General features: G+C 41.6%; 1 protein-coding gene across 4 annotated transcripts in view; it reads right to left on the bottom strand.

Moving 5' to 3' along the window:
• Nucleotides 1-950: 950 nt before the first annotated feature.
• The window catches only part of LOC139754949 (coiled-coil domain-containing protein 97), a 154,649-nt gene continuing 133,286 nt past the window's right edge, over nt 951-22,313 (bottom strand). For all 4 annotated transcript variants that reach the window (XM_071672770.1, XM_071672769.1, XM_071672768.1 and 1 more), the window contains one exon: nt 951-3,394. In XM_071672770.1, the coding sequence (XP_071528871.1) occupies nt 3,055-3,394 (340 nt within the window). In that variant the 3' untranslated portion in view covers nt 951-3,054. The remainder of the gene's footprint in view (nt 3,395-22,313) is intronic.

The following is a 22,313-nucleotide window of genomic DNA, read 5'->3' as shown; positions in this document are numbered from 1 at the left end:
GTCAGGTAAGGGTATTTCCTCTAATTCTACATTTCTTTGTATTTTCCAACTCACAAGCAGGGTTTGTGACCTGGGGACCCTTGTACATAAGAGTATTACTGGACTCTGCCGGCTTGAGTTTACACCATGAGTGAAAAGTCACCTATGGAAAGGCGGTATCATTGTGATTACTGTCTTGTTAAAGAGGTTCTCATTCCAAAGGAGTCTACATTTCCCTGCTACTGGAAGTAGTGCAACCTTGGGCTAAAGGAGCCTTTAGAAAGAGGTCCTGGGTAACATCGACTCTTACATAGAACTGAGCTTGGGGTAATCATAAATAATAAAAGAATATGTACATATATGGCTTTCTGTGATTCCTTTAACCCATACAATTTTTTGTATCTTTATTCTTTACCCTAACCAATCTCTGTTTTCCATGATACCATGCAATGAGAGAGAGAGATGCATGGTCAGAGTTATGGTGAATATGAAGGAAACTATGCAAGGATAGGGATATATCAGAGTTAGCACAATTTACATAAAATGATTTAAATTGCACAGTTTGAACCATCCACATGAGTTTCTATCAATTCCTTCATCCCATACAATTCCTTAATTCCTCATTCTTTCCCCTACCTTATCTCATACTGCTTGTAATACCAATCAAAACTATAATCACCACTGTTCTTATTCTTAACCCTAACGGTCCCAAGCAAATCCAGGTTTTACAACCATACTGAATACTGGGTACAATGAATTTCATGTAGTATTCTTATACACTGTGCTGTTAATTGCTTTTCATTTGCTAACATCATTAAAAGTATAGATTATTCTACTTAAACTTTCCTTTTCAGTCTCACTTAACTCTTAATTCTCCAACATTAAACTACAATGCACTGAAGACAGATCACTCTTTTATGTATTCATATCTGTATCATTTCTGATGTGTAGGTATTGAATAAAAGTGCATTCTATTCACATATTTCTATGAAGTTTTTAGAAATATCATACTAATGTGACTGTGGGTCAAAAAATCAATGTACAATATTGTGCTGTATATCTCTTATTTACAAAATATATTACTATGTAACACACATTTTTCTTAATGGTGCCTAAGATCTAAAAAGAAATGAAATCAAAGCTTAAAATTTTAATTTTAAAAGTCTGTACAGCTCAATAATCCATGCAGTTGAAGGTTTACAGCTGAAATATTGGGAGCATATCAGGAAGGAAAAAGTTGAGAGAAAATGTGAAGAAAATCAAGGTCAACAGAACTGGCAGTAGAAAGAGACAGGTTAGGTGGAGTGTGAGTTTGAATGAAAGAACTTGGAGGAAGTGAAGTGTTTCTGATATTTGGAATTGGACAGGACAGTGAACAGAACCATGGGAGATGAGGTGAGCCATAGGGTGGGTGAGGGGGTTAAGGTCCTGAGTGCAATGAGGAATGTGTGGAAAGATAGGTCATTGTCTTTGACAGCAAAGATGGGTATGTTTGAGAGTATAGTAGCCCTGATGGAGTTGTATGGATGTTAGGTGTGAGCCTTAAATGACAAAGTACGTAAGGGGATGAATGTAGTATGAGAAGGGTAGACTGAATAAGAAATGATAGGGTAAGAGAAAGATGTGGTAGTAAAAGAGTAAGTATGAAACAGCTGATGAGGGCATATTAAGAGGATGCATGAAGAGAGGATGTTGGAAGTAAAGGAAACAAGGAACAGGGGGAGTTCAAAATGAAGATGGAAGGACAGACTGAAAAATGTTTGAATTTTTTAAGCCTGAACGTGCAGGAGTGTGAAAGGCATGCAACAGATAGAGCATATTGGAGAATGTGGCTTACAAGGGCAATGTGCTGTCAATGGGCTGAAATAGGGCACATGAAGTGGTGAGGGGAAACCATGAAAACATCTGTAGGGCCTTTGGGGCTTTGATTTTCAGTGAACTACACATAACAGCAAATAGTGGGTGTGTGCAAAAGAGGCCGCTTCTTTGTCTGTTTTAAGTACTACCTTCTTAATGTAGGAAATAGAAAATAAGTATGAGAAAACTACAAAAATTACACAAGAATGTTTCAGCATGGTGTTATAAATGCAACAGTTAATTATGGCAAGAGGCATCATGACAAGATTCTAAAATATGGTGCTGAGAAGGAAAGAAGGCAATGGCCAAGGGTACTTAAGTGCACTGAACAAGGTTTGCAGAGGATGACAATAGGTGCATCAAGCAAGGTTTAGGAGAGGGTGACAAAGTGGTGTATGAGAGGTTCAGGCATCACAAAAGTGGAATGGTGCCTGTTTTTGGCTCACTTTTGTTTCGAGACAACAGTTTTTTCCAGCAAAATTTTTTTTCAGGGATCCAAACTGTTTGGTCCCAAAGTGTGTGGATTAGTGAGCTTTGGCTGCATTATTTGTCTCAAATCTATAACCTGACTACCTTAAAACAGATAGAAATATAAAGTCATGAATAATTCATGAAAGATTAGCTGTTATGCCTGCCATAAGGGAACTGCATTATAAGGGTCCCATTTTGTACTCATAGTACAAAATACTACTTAGGTTGCTAAAACCTATCAGTAAAATTTGTAAAGTAAACTTGAGGAAAACTCACATGCAAAATACCTTTGCAATTACCTGCCTTTACATTAGACATTTTCCTCTTACCTACTTTAAAAAACAACTTATCACTGAATCTGCCCATTTCATTCTTTGACAGCAGCTACAAAACTAAGTTATTTTCAAGTAATTCCATAAATGTTATATTCACCATTATATACACATAATTGCCTTTTAATCATTAGATTTCAAGGCCAAAAGTTATCGGCATATACAAAAAGACCTTCACAAACTAATAGTGGGCACTTGTTACTAATCTGGAGAACATTAGTACCAGAGATTGGCATAGACAGTATTATCCTTTGAAAGGGAAACATATATACACAGTAACTTGGGAGCATTCTTCATCCTGTCAAAACACCAGTGGGAAGAAATTTACATTCATCTGGATGACTTAATGTGTCTTATTCCTTTGAAGTTACCACCACACTCTGATAAAACAAATAAAATAATTTTATTCAGTGCTTCAAGTTTCAGAATCTATGCCTGTCCCAGTAGCATACAACAAACACTGGTCAACAGGATCTACCTCCATAGTTTTTATGTGACTTTCATGAGTGTCTTTTTCACTATTATTTGCTTGAGGATCATGATTTTCCAACATATCACTGGACACCCCCAGTAAGTGTCTTAAATGTAACTCTTGTTCATTATTTTCCATGTCAACATCTTCACTGTTATCATTACAACACCTCCTTGAGTCACAAAGAGTTTCCTCTTGCTCATCATCATCATCAAAGTATCTTTCTTCTTCATCTCTTTCATGGATGTCAAGAGGATCATATTCTTCACTGGTGTCAACTTGTCTGAAAGTAAAGAGGCAATGTGAGATGACATACTAAACCATCTATCTATCTACAGCAAACCCTCAATTTAAAAGACACAATATAACAGATTTGGGATTCAATGGACAAATAATAATACTGTACATTAATTAATAATCTAAGTGAAAATTCAAAGATCTCAAACGCTGAATCATGTGCATTTCATATCGCACTTGTTTTTGGTAGCATAGTGAAAGTCCCCTTTGTTTCTCTCTCAGTCTCCCTCAAGTTATAAACACACTGTTTCTATTATTTCAGAATTGTGACTTTATTCAATAATCATAACACTCACACCACACATTGTTCTCAAGCACTCCATTTCATTTCATTATATAAATTACTATTATTATCATCATTATTATACGTAATCGCTGTTTCCCATGTCACGCTACCTCGTTAATGCGGGAAATGGCGAATAGTTTAAAAGAAAGAAAGATATATATATATATATATATATATATATATATATATATATATATATATATATATATATATATATATTATATTAACTTTCTAAAATGGGAAACAGAAGAAGGAGACACGCGGGGAGTGCTCATCCTCCTCGAAGGCTCAGAGTGGGGTGCCTAAATGTGTATGGATGTAACCAAGATGTGAAAAAAGGAGAGATAGGTAGTATGTTTGAGGAAAGGAACCTGGATGTTTTGGCTCTGAGTGAAACGAAGCTCAAGGGTAAAGGGGAAGAGTGGTTTGGGAATGTCTGGGGAGTAAAGTCAGGGGTTAGTGAGAGGACAAGAGCAAGGGAAGGAGTAGCAATACTCCTGAAACAGGAGTTGTGGGAGTATGTGATAGAGTGTAAGAAAGTAAATTCTCGATTAATATGGGTAAAACTGAAAGTTGATGGAGAGAGGTGGGTGATTATTGGTGCATATGCACCTGGGCATGAGAAGAAAGATCAAGAGAGGCAAGTGTTTTGGGAGCAGCTGAATGAGTCTGTTAGTGGTTTTGATGCACGAGACCGGGTCATAGTGATGGGTGATTTGAATGCAAAGGTGAGTAATGTGGCAGTTGAGGGAATAATTGGTATACATGGGGTGTTCAGTGTTGTAAATGGAAATGGTGAAGAGCTTGTAGATTTATGTGCTGAAAAAGGACTGATGATTGGGAATACCTGGTTTAAAAAGCGAGATATACATAAGTATACTTATTTAAGTAGGAGAGATGGCCAGAGAGCGTTATTGGATTATGTGTTAATTGACAGGCGTGCGAAAGAGAGACTTTTGGATGTTAATGTGCTGAGAGGTGCAACTGGAGGGATGTCTGATCATTATCTTGTGGAGGCTAAGGTGAAGATTTGTATGGGTTTTCAGAAAAGAAGAGTGAATGTTGGGGTGAAGAGGGTGGTGAGAGTAAGTGAGCTTGAGAAGGAGACCTGTGTGAGGAAGTACCAGGAGAGACTGAGTACAGAATGGAAAAAGGTGAGAACAATGGAAGTAAGGGGAGTGGGGGAGGAATGGGATGTATTTAGGGAATCAGTGATGGATTGTGCAAAAGATGCTTGTGGCATGAGAAGAGTGGGAGGTGGGTTGATTAGAAAGGGTAGTGAGTGTTGGGATGAAGAAGTAAGAGTATTAGTGAAAGAGAAGAGAGAGGCATTTGGACGATTTTTGCAGGGAAAAAATGCAATTGAGTGGGAGATGTGTAAAAGAAAGAGACAGGAGGTCAAGAGAAAGGTGCAAGAGGTGAAAAAAAGGGCAAATGAGAGTTGGGGTGAGAGAGTATCATTAAATTTTAGGGAGAATAAAAAGATGTTCTGGAAGGAGGTAAATAAAGTGCGTAAGACAAGGGAGCAAATGGGAACTTCGGTGAGGGGCGCAAGTGGGGAGGTGATAACAAGTAGTGGTGATGTGAGAAGATGGAGTGAGTATTTTGAAGGTTTGTTGAATGTGTTTGATGATAGAGTGGCAGATATAGGGTGTTTTGGTCGAGGTGGTGTGCAAAGTGAGAGGGTTAGGGAAAATGATTTGGTAAACAGAGAAGAGGTAGTGAAAGCTTTGCGGAAGATGAAAGCCGGCAAGGCAGCAGGTTTGGATGGTATTGCAGTGGAATTTATTAAAAAAGGGGGTGACTGTATTGTTGACTGGTTGGTAAGGTTATTTAATGTATGTATGACTCATGGTGAGGTGCCTGAGGATTGGCGGAATGCGTGCATAGTGCCATTGTACAAAGGCAAAGGGGATAAGAGTGAGTGCTCAAATTACAGAGGTATAAGTTTGTTGAGTATTCCTGGTAAATTATATGGGAGGGTATTGATTGAGAGGGTGAAGGCATGTACAGAGCATCAGATTGGGGAAGAGCAGTGTGGTTTCAGAAGTGGTAGAGGATGTGTGGATCAGGTGTTTGCTTTGAAGAATGTATGTGAGAAATACTTAGAAAAGCAAATGGATTTGTATGTAGCATTTATGGATCTGGAGAAGGCATATGATAGAGTTGATAGAGATGCTCTGTGGAAGGTATTAAGAATATATGGTGTGGGAGGAAAGTGGTTAGAAGCAGTGAAAAGTTTTTATCGAGGATGTAAGGCATGTGTACGTGTAGGAAGAGAGGAAAGTGATTGGTTCTCAGTGAATGTAGGTTTGCGGCAGGGGTGTGTGATGTCTCCATGGTTGTTTAATTTGTTTATGGATGGGGTTGTTAGGGAGGTAAATGCAAGAGTCTTGGAAAGAGGGGCAAGTATGAAGTCTGTTGGGGATAAGAGAGCTTGGGAAGTGAGTCAGTTGTTGTTCGCTGATGATACAGCGCTGGTGGCTGATTCATGTGAGAAACTGCAGAAGCTGGTGACTGAGTTTGGAAAAGTGTGTGGAAGAAGAAAGTTAAGAGTAAATGTGAATAAGAGCAAGGTTATTAGGTACAGTAGGGTTGAGGGTCAAGTCAATTGGGAGGTGAGTTTGAATGGAGAAAAACTGGAGGAAGTGAAGTGTTTTAGATATCTGGGAGTGGATCTGGCAGCGGATGGAACCATGGAAGCGGAAGTGGATCATAGGGTGGGGGAGGGGGCGAAAATCCTGGGGGCCTTGAAGAATGTGTGGAAGTCGAGAACTTTATCTCGGAAAGCAAAAATGGGTATGTTTGAAGGAATAGTGGTTCCAACAATGTTGTATGGTTGTGAGGCGTGGGCTATGGATAGAGTTGTGCGCAGGAGGATGGATGTGCTGGAAATGAGATGTTTGAGGACAATGTGTGGTGTGAGGTGGTTTGATCGAGTGAGTAACGTAAGGGTAAGAGAGATGTGTGGAAATAAAAAGAGCGTGGTTGAGAGAGCAGAAGAGGGTGTTTTGAAGTGGTTTGGGCACATGGAGAGGATGAGTGAGGAAAGATTGACCAAGAGGATATATGTGTCGGAGGTGGAGGGAACAAGGAGAAGAGGGAGACCAAATTGGAGGTGGAAAGATGGAGTGAAAAAGATTTTGTGTGATCGGGGCCTGAACATGCAGGAGGGTGAAAGGAGGGCAAGGAATAGAGTGAATTGGAGCGATGTGGTATACCGGGGTCGACGTGCTGTCAGTGGATTGAAGCAGGGCATGTGAAGCGTCTGGGGTAAACCATGGAAAGCTGTGTAGGTATGTATATTTGCGTGTGTGGACGTATGTATATACATGTGTATGGGGGGGGGTTGGGCCATTTCTTTCGTCTGTTTCCTTGCGCTACCTCGCAAACGCGGGAGACAGCGACAAAGTATTATAAAAAAAAATATAATATATATATATATATATATATATATATATATATATATATATATATATATATATATATATATATTTCTTTTTTTTTTTTTGCTTTGTCGCTGTCTCCCGCGTAAAGGGTGTTTTGGTCGAGGTGGTGTGCAAAGTGAGAGGGTTAGGGAAAATGATTTGGTAAACAGAGAAGAGGTAGTAAAAGCTTTGCGGAAGATGAAAGCCGGCAAGGCAGCAGGTTTGGATGGTATTGCAGTGGAATTTATTAAAAAAGGGGGTGACTGTATTATTGACTGGTTGGTAAGGTTATTTAATGTATGTATGACTCATGGTGAGGTGCCTGAGGATTGGCGGAATGCGTGCATAGTGCCATTGTACAAAGGCAAAGGGGATAAGAGTGAGTGCTCAAATTTCAGAGGTATAAGTTTGTTGAGTATTCCTGGTAAATTATATGGGAGGGTATTGATTGAGAGGGTGAAGGCATGTACAGAGCATCAGACTGGGGAAGAGCAGTGTGGTTTCAGATGTGGTAGAAGATGTGTGGATCAGGTGTTTGCTTTGAAGAATGTATGTGAGAAATACTTAGAAAAGCAAATGGATTTGTATGTAGCATTTATGGATCTGGAGAAGGCATATGATAGAGTTGATAGAGATGCTCTGTGGAAGGTATTAAGAATATATGGTGTGGGAGGCAAATCGTTAGAAGCAGTGAAAAGTTTTTATCGAGGTTGTAAGGCATGTGTACGTGTAGGAAGAGAGGAAAGTGATTGGTTCTCAGTGAATGTAGGTTTGCGGCAGGGGTGTGTGATGTCTCCATGGTTGTTTAATTTGTTTATGGATGGGGTTGTTAGGGAGGTGAATGCAAGAGTTTTGGAAAGAGGGGCAAGTATGAAGTCTGTTGTGGATGAGAGAGCTTGGGAAGTGAGTCAGTTGTTGTTCGCTGATGATACAGCGCTGGTGGCTGATTCATGTGAGAAACTGCAGAAGCTGGTGACTGAGTTTGGTAAAGTGTGTGAAAGAAGAAAGTTAAGAGTAAATGTGAATAAGAGCAAGGTTATTAGGTACAGTAGGGTTGAGGGTCAAGTCAATTGGGAGGTAAGTTTGAATGGAGAAAAACTGGAGGAAGTAAAGTGTTTTAGATATCTGGGAGTGGATCTGGCAGCGGATGGAACCATGGAAGCGGAAGTGGATCATAGGGTGGGGGAGGGGGCGAAAATCCTGGGAGCCTTGAAGAATGTGTGGAAGTCGAGAACATTATCTCAGAAAGCAAAAATGGGTATGTTTGAAGGAATAGTAGTTCCAACAATTTTGTATGGTTGCGAGGCATAGGCTATGGATAGAGTTGTGCGCAGGAGGGTGGATGTGCTGGAAATGAGATGTTTGAGGACAATGTGTGGTGTGGTTTGACTGAGTAAGTAACGTAAGGGTAAGAGAGATGTGTGGAAATAAAAAGAGTGTGGTTGAGAGAGCAGAAGAGGGTGTTTTGAAATGGTTTGGGCACATGGAGAGAATGAGTGAGGAAAGATTGACCAAGAGGATATGTGTGTCGGAGGTGGAGGGAACGAAGAGAAGTGGGAGACCAAGGAGGTGGAAAGATGGAGTGAAAAAGATTTTGTGTGATCGGGGCCTGAACATGCAGGAGGGTGAAAGGAGGGCAAGGAATAGAGTGAATTGGATCGATGTGGTATACCGGGGTTGACGTGCTGTCAGTGGATTGAATCAGGGCATGTGAAAAGTCTGGGGTAAACCATGGAAAGCTGTGTAGGTATGTATATTTGCGTGTGTGGATGTGTATGTATATACATGTGTATGGGGGTGGGTTGGGCCATTTCTTTCGTCTGTTTCCTTGCGCTACCATATATGTATATATATGGCCCCCTCTGTTCCTTCTTTTGGAAAATTAAAAAAAAAAGATGAGAGGGGAGAATTTCCAGCCCCCCGCTCCCTCCCCTTTTAGTCGCCTTCTACGACACGCAGGGAATACGTGGGAAGTATTCTTAATCCCCTATCCCAAGGGATAATATATATATATATATATATATATATTTTTTTTTTCCATACTATTCACTATTTCCCGCGATAGCGAGGTAGCGTTAAGAACAGAGGACTGGGCCTTTGAGGGAATATCCTCTCCTGAACCTCTTCTCTGTTCCTTCTTTTGGGGGAAAAAAAAAAAAAAAAAAAAAAAAAAAAAAAAAAAAAAAACGAGAGGGGAGGATTTCCAGCCCCCCGATCCCTTCCCTTTTAGTCGCCTTCTACGACACGCAGGGAATACGTGGGAAGTATTCTTTCTCCCCTATCCCCAGGGATAATATATATATATATATATATATATATATATATATATATATATATATATATATATTTTTTTTTTTTTTATACTTTGTCGCTGTCTCCCGCGTTTGCGAGGTAGCGCAAGGAAACAGACGAAAGAAATGGCCCAACCCCCCCCATACACATGTATATACATACGTCCACACACGCAAATATACATACCTACACAGCTTTCCATGGTTTACCCCAGACGCTTCACATGCCTTGATTCAATCCACCGACAGCACGTCAACCCCGGTATACCACATCGCTCCAATTCACTCTATTCCTTGCCCTCCTTTCACCCTCCTGCATGTTCAGGCCCCGATCACACAAAATCTTTTTCACTCCATCTTTCCACCTCCAATTTGGTCTCCCTCTTCTCCTTGCTCCCTCCACCTCCGACACATATATCCTCTTGGTCAATCTTTCCTCACTCATCCTCTCCATGTGCCCAAACCACTTCAAAACACCCTCTTCTGCTCTCTCAACCACGCTCTTTTTGTTTCCACACATCTCTCTTACCCTTACGTTACTCACTCGATCAAACCACCTCACACCACACATTGTCCTCAAACATCTCATTTCCAGCACATCCATCCTCCTGCGCACAACTCTATCCATAGCCCACGCCTCGCAACCATACAACATTGTTGGAACCACTATTCCTTCAAACATACCCATTTTTGCTTTCCGAGATAATGTTCTTGACTTCCACACATTCTTCAAGGCCCCCAGAATTTTCGCCCCCTCCCCCACCCTATGATCCACTTCCGCTTCCATGTTTCCATCCGCTGCCAGATCCACTCCCAGATATCTAAAACACTTCACTTCCTCCAGTTTTTCTCCATTCAAACTCACCTCCCAATTGACTTGACCCTCCACCCTACTGTACCTAATAACCTTGCTCTTATTCACATTTACTCTTAACTTTCCTCTTCCACACACTTTACCAAACTCAGTCACCAGCTTCTGCAGTTTCTCACATGAATCAGCCACCAGCGCTGTATCATCAGCGAACAACAACTGACTCACTTCCCAAGCTCTCTCATCCCCAACAGACTTCATATATATATATATATATATATATATATATATATATATATTATCCCTGGGGATAGGGGAGAAAGAATACTTCCCACGTATTCCCTGCGTGTCGTAGAAGGCGACTAAAAGGGGAGGGAGTGGGGGGCTGGAAATCCTCCCCTCTCACTTTTTTTTTTTTTTTTTTTTTTTTTTTTCCAAAAGAGGGAACAGAGAAGTGGCCCAGGTGAGGATATTCCCTCAAGGGCCCAGTCCTCTGTTCTCAATGCTACCTCGCTAATGCGGGAAATGGCGAATAGTATGAAAGATATATATATATATATATATATATATATATATATATATATATATATATATATATTTCTAAAAGGGGAAACAGAAGAGGGAGTCACGCGAGGAGTGCTCAACCTCCTCGAAGGCTCAGATTGGGGTATCTAAATGTGTGTGGATGTAACCAAGATGAGAAAAAAGGAGAGATGGGTAGTGTGTTTGAGGAGGGGAACCTGGATGTTTTGGCTCTGAGTGAAACGAAGCTAAAGGGTAAAGGGGAAGAGTGGTTTGGGAATGTCTTGTGAGTGGAGTCAGGGGTTGGTGAGAGGACAAGAGCAGGGGAAGGAGTAGCACTGCTCCTGAATCAGGAGTTGTGGGAGCATGTGATAGAGTGTAAGAAAGTAAATTCTATATTGATATGGGTAAAACTGAAAGTTGATGGAGAGAGATGGGTGATTATTGGTGCATATGCACCTGGGCATGAGAAGAAAGATCATGAGAGGCAAGTGTTTTGGGAGCAGCGGAATGAGTGTGTTAGTGGTTTTGATGCACAAGACCGGGTTATAGTGATGAGTGATTTGAATGCAAAGGTGAGTAATGTGGCAGTTGAGGGAATAATTGGTATACATGGAGTGTTCAGTGTTGTAAATGGAAATGGTGAAGAGCTTGTAGATCTATGTGATGAAAAAGGACTGGTGATTGGGAATACCTGGTTTAAAAAGCGAGATATACATAAGTATATGTATGTAAGTAGGAGAGATGGCTAGAGAGCGTTATTGGATTACGTGTTAATTGATAGATGCATGAAAGAGAGACTTTTGGATGTTAATGTGCTGAGAGGTGCAACTGGAGGGATGTCTGATCATTATCTTGTGGAAGCGAAGGTGAAGATTTGTGGGGGTTTTCAGAAAAGAAGAGAGAATGTTGGGGTGAAGAGAGTGGTGAGAGTGAGTGAGCTTGGGAAGGAGACTTGTGTGAGGAAGTACCAGGAGAGACTGAGTACAGAATGGAGAAAGGTGAGAGCGGAGGAGGTAGGGGGAGTGGGGGAGGAATGGGATGTATTTGGGGAAGCAGTGATGGCTTGTGCAAGGAATGCTTGTGCCATGAGAAGCATGGGAGGTGGGTTGATTGGAAGAGATGGTGAGTGGTGGAATGAAGAAGTAAGATTGTTGGTGAAGGAGAAGAGAGAGGCATTTGAACGATTTTTGCAGGGAAGAGGTGCAAATGAGTGGGAGAGGTATAAAAGAAAGAGGCAGGAGGTCAAGAGAAAGGTGCAAGAGGTGAAAGAGGGGGCAGATGAGAGTTGGGGTGAGGGAGTACCATTAAATTATTTCAGGGAGAATAAAAAGATGTTTTGGAAGGGGGTAAATGAGGTGCGTGAGACGAGGGAGCAAATGGGAACTTCAGTGAAGGGGGCTAATGGGGAGGTGATAACAAGTAGTGGTGATGTGAGGAGATGGAGTGAGTATTTTGAAGGTTTGTTGAATGTGTTTGATGATAGAGTGGCAGATAAAGGGTGTCTTGGTCGAGGTGGTGTGCAAGGTGAGAGGGTTAGGGAACTTCAGTGAAGGGGGCTAATGGGGAGGTGATAACAAGTAGTGGTGATGTGAGGAGATGGAGTGAGTATTTTGAAGGTTTGTTGAATGTGTTTGATGATAGAGTGGCAGATAGAGGGTGTCTTGGTCGAGGGTGGTGTGCAAGGTGAGAGGGTTGGGGAAAACGACTTGGTAAATAGAGAAGAGGTAGTGAAAGCTTTACGGAAGATGAAAGCCGGCAAAGCAGCAGGTTTGGATGGTATTGCAGTGGAATTTATTAAAAAAGGGGGTGACTGTATTGTTGACTGGTTGGTAAGGTTATTTAATGTATGTATGATTCATGGTGAGGTGCCTGAGGATTGGCGGAATGCTTGCACATTGCCATTATACAGAGGCAAAGGGGATAAGAGTGAGTGCTCAAATTACAGAGGTATAAGTTTGTTGAGTATTGCAGGTAAATTATATGGGAGGGTATTGATTGAGAGGGTGAAGGCGTGTACAGAGCATCAGATTGGGGAAGAGCAGTGTGGTTTCAGAAGTGGTAGAGGATGTGTGGATCAGGTGTTTGCTTTGAAGAATGTATGTGAGAAATACTTAGAAAAAAAAAATGGATTTGTATGTAGCATTTATGGATCTGGAGAAGGCATATGATAGAGTTGATAGAGATGCTCTGTGGAAGGTTTTAAGAATATATGGTGTGGGAGGCAAGTTGTTCGAAGCAGTTAAAAGTTTTTATCGAGGATGTAAGGCATGTATACGTGCGGGAAGAGAGGAAAGTGATTGGTTCTCAGTGAACGTAGGTTTATGGATGGGGTTGTTAGGGAGGTGAATGCAAGAGTTTAGAAAAGAGGGGCAAGTATGCAGTCTGTTCTGGATGAGAGAGCTTGGGAAGTGAGTCAGTTGTTGTTCGCTGATGATACAGCGCTGGTGGCTGATTCATGTAAGAAACTGCAGAAGCTGGTGACTGAGTTTGGTAAAGTGTGTGAAAGAAGAAAGTTAAGAGTAAATGTGAATAAGAGCAAGGTTAATATATTAGGTACAGTATGGTTGAGGGTCAAGTAAATTGGGAGGTACGTTTGAATGGAGAAAAACTGGAGGAAGTAAAGTGTTTTAGATATCTGGGAGTGGATCTGGCAGCAAATGGAACCATGGAAACGGAAGTGAATCATAGGGTGGGGGAGGGGGCGAAGGTTCTGGGAGCCTTGAAGAATGTTTGGAAATCGAGAACATTATCTCGTAAAAGCAAAAATGGGTATGTTTGAAGGAATAGTGGTTCCAACAATGTTGTATGGTTGCGAGGCATGGGCTATGGATAGAGTTGTGCGCAGGAGGGTAGATGTGCTGGAAATGAGATGTTTGAGGACAATATGTGGTGTGAGGTGGTTTGATCGAGTAAGTAATGTAAGGGTGAGAGAGATGTGTGGAAATAAAAAGAGTGTGGTTGAGAGAGCAGAAGAGGGTGTTTTGAAATGGTTTGGTCACATGGAGAGAATGAGTGGGGAAAGATTGACCAAGAGGATATATGTGTCAGAGGTGGAGGGAACGAGGAGAAGTGGGAAACCAAATTGGAGGTGGAAAGATGGAGTGAAAAAGATTTTGAGTGATCGGGGCCTGAACATGCAGGAGGGTGAAAGGCGTGCAAGGAATAGAGTGAATTGGAACGATGTGGTATACTGGGGTCGATGTGCTGTCAATGGATTGAACCAGGGCATGTGAAGTGTCTGGGGTGAACCATGGAAGGTGTGTGGGGCCTGGATGTGGAAAGGGAGCAGTGGTTTCGGTGCATTATTACATGACAGCTAGAGACTGAGTGTGAACGAATGGGGCCTTTGGTGTCTTTCCTAGCACTATCTCGCACACATGAGGGGGGAGGGGGTTGTTATTCCATGTGTGGCGGGGTGGCGATGGGAGCAAACAAAGGCAGACAGTATAAATTATGTACGTGTGTATTTTATGTATATGTCTGTGTGTGTATATATGTGTACATTGAGATGTATAGGTATGTATATTGTGCGTGTGTGGACGTGTATGTATATACATGTGTATGTTGGTGGGTTGGGCCATTCTTTCGTCTGTTTCCTTGCACTACCTCGCTAACGCGAGAGACAGCGACAAAGCAAAATAAATAAACATAAATAAATAATGACTGGTGACTGAGTTTGGTAAAGTGTGTGGAAGAAGAAAGTTAAGAGTAAATGTGAATAAGAGCAAGGTTATTAGGTACAGTAGGGTTGAGGGTCGAGTCAATTGGGAGGTGAGTTTGAACAGAGAAAAACTGGAGGAAGTGAAGTGTTTTAGATATCTGGGAGTGGATCTGGCAGCAGATGGAACCATGGAAGCGGAAGTGGATCATAGGGTGGGGGAGGGGGCGAAAATTCTGGGGGCCTTGAAGAATGTGTGGAAGTCGAGAACATTATCTCGGAAAGCAAAAATGGGTATGTTTGAAGGAATAGTGGTTCCAACAATGTTGTATGGTTGCGAGGCGTGGGCTATGGATAGAGTTGTGCGCAGGAGGATGGATGTGCTGGAAATGAGATGTTTGAGGACAATGTGTGGTGTGAGGTGGTTTGATCGAGTGAGTAACGTAAGGGTAAGAGAGATGTGTGGAAATAAAAAGAGCGTGGTTGAGAGAGCAGAAGAGGGTGTTTTGAAGTGGTTTGGGCACATGGAGAGGATGAGTGAGGAAAGATTGACCAAGAGGATATATGTGTTGGAGGTGGAGGGAGCAAGGAGAAGAGGGAGACCAAATTGGAGGTGGAAAGATGGAGTGAAAAAGATTTTGTGTGATCGGGGCCTGAACATGCAGGAGGGTGAAAGGAGGGCAAGGAATAGAGTGAATTGGAGCGATGTGGTATACCGGGGTTGACGTGCTGTCAGTGGATTGAATCAAGGCATGTGAAGCGTCTGGGGTAAACCATGGAAAGCTGTGTAGGTATGTATATTTGCGTGTGTGGACGTATGTATATACATGTGTATGGGGGGGGGGTTGGGCCATTTCTTTCGTCTGTTTCCTTGCGCTACCTCGCAAACGCGGGAGACAGCGACAAAGTATAAAAAAAAAAAAATATATATATATATATATATATATATATATATATATATATATATATATATATATATATATATATATTTTTTTTTTTTTTTTCATACTATTCGCCATTTCCCGCGATAGCGAGGTAGCGTTAAGAACAGAGGACTGGGCCTTTGAGGGAATATCCTCACCTGGCCCTCTTCTCTGTTCCTTCTTTTGGAAAATTAAAAAAAAAAAAAACGAGAGGGGAGGATTTCCAGCCCCCCGCTCCCTTCCCTTTTAGTCGCCTTCTACGACACGCAAGGAATACGTGGGAAGTATTCTTTCTCCCCTATCCCCAGGGAACATATATATATATATATATATATATATATATATATATATATATATATATATATATATAGCGTTAAGAACAGAGGACTGGGCCTTGATGGAATATCCTCACCTGGCCCCCCCTCTGTTCCTTCTTTTGGGGGAAAAAAAAAAAAAAGAAAAAAAACGAGAGGAGAGGATTTCCAGCCTCCCGCTCCCTTCCCTTTTAGTCGCCTTCTACGACACACAGGGAATACGTGGGAAGTATTCTTAATCCCCTATCCCCAAGGATAATATATATATTCATTTTTTTTTTCTTTTTTTTTACTTTGTCGCTGTCACATTTACTCTTAACTTTCTTCTTTCACACACTTTACCAAACTCAGTCACCAGCTTCTGCAGTTTCTCACATGAATAAGCCACCAGCGCTGTATCATCAGCGAACAACAACTGACTCACTTCCTAAGTTCTCTCATCCCCAACAGACTTCATACTTGCCCCTCTTTCCAAAACTCTTGCATTCACCTCCATAACAACTCCATCGATAAACAAATTAAACAACCATGGAGACATCACACACCCCTGCCGCAAACCTACATTCACTGAGAACCAATCACTTTCCTCTCTTCCTACACGTACACATGCCTTACATCCCCGATAAAAACTTTTCACTGCTTCTAACAACTTGACTCCCACATATATTCTTAATACCTTCCACAGAGCATCTCTATCAACTCTATCATATGCCTTCTCCAGATCCATAAATGCTACATACAAATCCATTTGCTTTTCTAAGTATTTCTCACATACATTCTTCAAAGCAAACACCTGATCCACACATCCTCTACCACTTCTGAAACCACACTGCTCTTCCCAAATATGATGCTCTGTACATGCCTTCACCCTCTCAATCAATACCCTCCCATATAATTTACCAGGAATACTCAACAAACTTATACCTCTGAAATTTGAGCACTCACTCTTATCCCCTTTGCCTTTGTACAATGGCACTATGCACGCATTCCGCCAATCCTCAGGCACCTCACCATGAGTCATACATACATTAAATAACCTTACCAACCAGTCAAACATACAGTCACCCCCTTCTTTAATAAATTCCACTGCAATACCATCCAAACCTGCTGCCTTGCCGGCTTTCATCTTCCGCAAAGCTTTTACTACCTCTTTTCTGTTTACCAAATCATTTTCCCTAACCCTCTCACTTTGCACACCACCTCGACCAAAAAGCCCTATATCTGCCACTCTATCATCAAACACATTCAACAAACCTTCAAAATACTCACTCCATCTCCTTCTCACATCACCACTACTTGTTATCACCTCCCCATTTGCGCCCTTCACTGAAGTTCCCATTTGCTCCCTTGTCTTACGCACTTTATTTACCTCCTTCCAGAACATCTTTTTATTCTCCCTAAAATTTAATGATACTCTCTCACCCCAACTCTCATTTGCCCTCTTTTTCACCTCTTACACCTTTCTCTTGACCTCCTGTCTCTTTCTTTTATACATCTCCCACTCAACTGCATTTTTTCCCTGCAAAAATTGTCCAAATGCCTCTCTCTTCTCTTTCACTAATAATCTTACTTCTTCATCCCACCACTTACTAGCCTTTCTAATCAACCCACCTCCCACTCTTCTCATGCCAGAAGCATCTTTTGCGCAATCGATCACTGATTCCCTAAATACATCCCATTCCTCCCCCACTCCCCTTACTTCCATTGTTCTCACCTTTTTCCATTTTTCATCATCTTGTGGAGGCTAAGGTGAAGATTTGTATGGGTTTTCAGAAAAGAAGAGTGAATTTTGGGGTGAAGAGGGTGGTGAGAGTAAGTCAGCTTGGGAAGGAGACTCGTGTGAGGAAGTACCAGGAGAGACTGAGTACAGAATGGCATATATATATATATATATATATATATATATATATATATATATATATATATATATATATATATATATTTTCTTCTTTCATACTATTCGCCATTTCCCGTGTTAGCGAGGTAGCGTTAAGAACAGAGGACTGGGCCTTTGAGGGAATATCCTCATCTGGCCCCTTTCTCTGTTCCTTCTTTGAGAAAAACAAAAAAAAAAACAAGAGGGGAGGATTTCCAGCCCCCCGCTCCCTTCCCTTTTAGTCGCCTTCTACGACACGCATGGAATACATGGGAAGTATTCTTTCTCCCCTATCCCAAGGGATAATATATATATATATATATATATATATATATATATATATATATATATATATATATATATATATATATATATATATATATATATATGAGAGTTGGGGTGAGAGACTATCAGTAAATTTTAGGGAGAATAAAAAGATGTTCTGGAAGGAGGTAAATAGGGTGCGTAAGACAAGGGAGCAAATGGGAACTTCAGTGAAGGGCGTAAATGGGGAGGTGATAACAAGTAGCGGTGATGTGAGAAGGAGATGGAATGAGTATTTTGAAGGTTTGTTGAATGTGTCTGATGACAGAGTGGCAGATATAGGGTGTTTTGGTCGAGGTGGTGTGCAAAGTGAGAGGGTTAGGGAAAATGATTTGATAAACAGAGAAGAGGTAGTAAAAGCTTTGCGGAAGATGAAAGCCGGCAAGGCAGCAGGTTTGGATGGTATTGCAGTGGAATTTATTAAGAAAGGGGGTGACTGTATTGTTGATTGGTTGGTAAGGTTATTTAATGTATGTATGACTCATGGTGAGGTGCCTGAGGATTGGCGGAATGCGTGCATAGTGCCATTGTACAAAGGCAAAGGGGATAAGAGTGAGTGCTCAAATTACAGAGGTATAAGTTTGTTGAGTATTCCTGGTAAATTATATGGGAGGGTATTGATTGAGAGGGTGAAGGCATGTACAGAGCATCAGATTGGGGAAGAGCAGTGCGGTTTCAGAAGTGGTAGAGGATGTGTGGATCAGGTGTTTGCTTTGAAGAATGTATGTGAGAAATACTTAGAAAAGCAAATGGATTTGTATGTAGCATTTATGGATCTGGAGAAGGCATATGATAGAGTTGATAGAGATGCTCTGTGGAAGGTATTAAGAATATATGGTGTGGGAGGCAAGTTGTTAGAAGCAGTGAAAAGTTTTTATCGAGGATGTAAGGCATGTGTACGTGTAGGAAGAGAGGAAAGTGATTGGTTCTCAGTGAATGTAGGTTTGCGGCAGGGGTGTGTGATGTCTCCATGGTTGTTTAATTTGTTTATGGATGGGGTTGTAAAGGAGGTGAATGCAAGAGTCCTGGAAAGAGGGGCAAGTATGAAGTCTGTTGGGGATGAGAGAGCTTGGGAAGTGAGTCAATTGTTGTTCGCTGATGATACAGCGCTGGTGGCTGATTCATGTGAGAAACTGCAGAAGCTGGTGACTGAGTTTGGTAAAGTGTGTGGAAGAAGAAAGTTGAGAGTAAATGTGAATAAGAGCAAGGTTATTAGGTACAGTAGGGGTGAGGGTCAAGTCAATTGGGAGGTGAGTTTGAATGGAGAAAAACTGGAGGAAGTGAAGTGTTTTAGATATCTGGGAGTGGATCTGTCAGCGGATGGAACCATGGAAGCGGAAGTGGATCATAGGGTGGGGGAGGGGGCGAAAATTTTGGGAGCCTTGAAAAATGTGTGGAAGTCGAGAACATTATCTCGGAAAGCAAAAATGGGTATGTTTGAGGGAATAGTGGTTCCAACAATGCTGTATGGTTGCGAGGCGTGGGCTATGGATAGAGATGTGCGCAGGAGGATGGATGTGCTGGAAATGAGATGTTTGAGGACAATGTGTGGTGTGAGGTGGTTTGATCGAGTAAGTAACGTAAGGGTAAGAGAGATGTGTGGAAATAAAAAGAGCGTGGTCGAGAGAGCAGAAGAGGGTGTTTTGAAATGGTTTGGGCACATGGAGAGAATGAGTGAGGAGAGATTGACCAAGAGGATATATGTGTCGGAGGTGGAGGGAACGAGGAGAAGAGGGAGACCAAATTGGAGGTGGAAAGATGGAGTGAAAAAGATTTTGTGTGATCGGGGCCTGAACATGCAGGAGGGTGAAAGGAGGGCAAGAAATAGAGTGAATTGGAGTCATGTGGTATACAGGGGTTGACGTGCTGTCAGTGGATTGAAGCAAGGCATGTGAAGCGTCTGGGGTAAACCATGGAAAGCTGTGTAGGTATGTATATTTGCGTGTCTGGACGTGTGTATGTACATGTGTATGGGGGGGGGGGGTTGGGCCATTTCTTTCGTCTGTTTCCTTGCGCTACCTCGCAAACGCGGGACACAGCGACAAAGTATAAAAAAAAAAAAAAAAAAAAAAAAAAAATATATATATATATATATATATATATATATATTTTTTTTTTTTTTATTTATTTTGCTTTGTCGCTGTCTCCCGCGTTTGCGAGGTAGCGCAAGGAAACAGATGAAAGAAATGGCCCAACCCACCCCCATACACATGTATATACATACGTCCACACAGGAAAATATACATACCTACACAGCTTTCCATGGTTTACCCCATATGCTTCACTTGCCCTTATTCAATCCACTGACAGCATGTCAACCCCGGTATACCACATCGATTCAATTCACTCTATTCCTCGCCCTTCTTTCACCCTCCTGCATGTTCAGGCCCTGATCACACAAAATCTTTTTCACCCCATCTTTCCACCTCCTATTTGGTCTCCCACTTCTCCTCGTTCCCTCCACCTCCGACACATATATATTCTTGGTCAATCTTTCCGCACTCATTTTCTCCATGTGCCCAAACCATTTCAAAACACCCTCTTCTGCTCTCTCAACCATGCTCTTTTTATTTCCACATATCTCTCTTACGCTTACGTTACATACTCGATCGATTTTATTCATATTTTATTTTGCTTTGTTGCTGTCTTCCGCGTTAGCGAGGTAACGCAAGGAAACAGACGAAAGAATGGCCCAACCCACCCACATACACATGTATATACATACACGTCCACACACGCAAATGTACATACCTATACATCTCAACGTATACATATATATACACACAGAGACACATACATATATACACATGTACATAATTCATACTGTCTGCCTTTATTCATTCCCGTCGCCACCCCGCCACACATGTAATAACAACCCCTCCCTCCTCATGTGCACAAGGTAGCACTAGTAAGACAACAAAGGCCCTATTCGTTCACACTCAGTCTCTAGCTGTTATGTAATAATGCAACAAAACAACAGCTCCTTTCAATATCCAGGCCCCAGAGAACTTTCCATGGTTTACCCCAGACGCTTCACATGCCCTTGTATAATCCATTGACAACATGTCGACCCCGGTATACCACATCGTTCCAATTCACTCTATTCCTTGCATGCCTTTCACCCTCGTGCATGTTCAGGCCCCGATCACTCAAAGTCTTTTTCACTCCATCTTTCCACCTCCAATTAGGTCTCCCACTTCTCCTCGTTCCCTCCACCTCTGACACATATATCCTCTTGGTCAATCTTTCCTCACTCATTCTCTTCATGTGACCAAACTATTTCAAAACACCCTCTTCTGCTCTTTCAACCACACTCTTTTTATTACCACACATCTCTCTTATTCTTACATTACTTACTCGATCAAACCACCTCACACCACATATTGTCCTCAAACATCTCATTTCCAGCACATCCACCCTCCTGCGCACAAATCTATCCATAGCCGACGCCTCGCAACCATACAACATTGTTGGAACCACTATTCCTTCAAACATACCCATTTTTGCTCCGAGATTATTTTCTCAACTTTCACACATTCTTCAACACTACCAGAATTTTTGCCCCTTCCCCCACCCTATGATTCACTTCCGCTTCCATGGTTCCAACCGCTGCCAAATCCACTCCCAGGTATCTAAAACACTTTACTTCCTCCAGTTTTTCTCCATTCAAACTTACCTCCCAATTGACTTGACCCTCAATCCTACTGTACCTAATAACCTTGCTCTTATTCACATTTACTCTTAACTTTCTTCTTTCACACACTTTACCAAACTCGGTCACCAGCTTCTGCAGTTTCTCACATGAATAAGCCACCAGCGCTGTATCATCAGCGAACAACAACTGACTCACTTACCAAGCTCTCTCATCCACAACAGACTGCATACTTGCCCCCTTTTCCAAAACTTTTGCATTCACCTCCCTAACAATCCCATCCATAAAGAAATTAAACAACCATGGAGACATCACACACCCCTGTCGCAAACCTACATTCACTGAGAATCAATCACTTTCCTCTCTTCCTACACATACACATGCCTTACATCCTCGATGAAAACTTTTCACTGCTTCTAACAACTTGCCTCCCACACCATATATTCTTAATACCTTTCACATAGCATCTCTATCAACTCTATCATATTGCTTCTCCAGATCCATAAATGGTACATACAAATCCATTTGCTTTTCTAAGTATTTCTCACATACATTCTTCAAAGCAAACACCTGATCCACACATCCTCTACCACTTCTGAAACCACACTGCTCTTCCCCAATCTGATGCTCTGTACATGGTTTCACCCTCATAATCAATACCCTCACACATAATTTACCAGGAATACTCAACAAACTTATACTTCTGTAATTTGAGCACTCACTCTTATCCCCTTTGCCTTTGTACTATGGCACTATGAAAGAATTCTGCAATCCTCAGGCACACCATGAATCATATATACATCAAATAACCTTACCA

The sequence above is a fragment of the Panulirus ornatus genome, chromosome 18 (genome assembly GCF_036320965.1).
Source record: "Panulirus ornatus isolate Po-2019 chromosome 18, ASM3632096v1, whole genome shotgun sequence".
Classification (NCBI taxonomy): Eukaryota; Metazoa; Arthropoda; class Malacostraca; order Decapoda; family Palinuridae; genus Panulirus; species Panulirus ornatus.
This window is presented reverse-complemented; position numbering and strand designations above follow the sequence as displayed.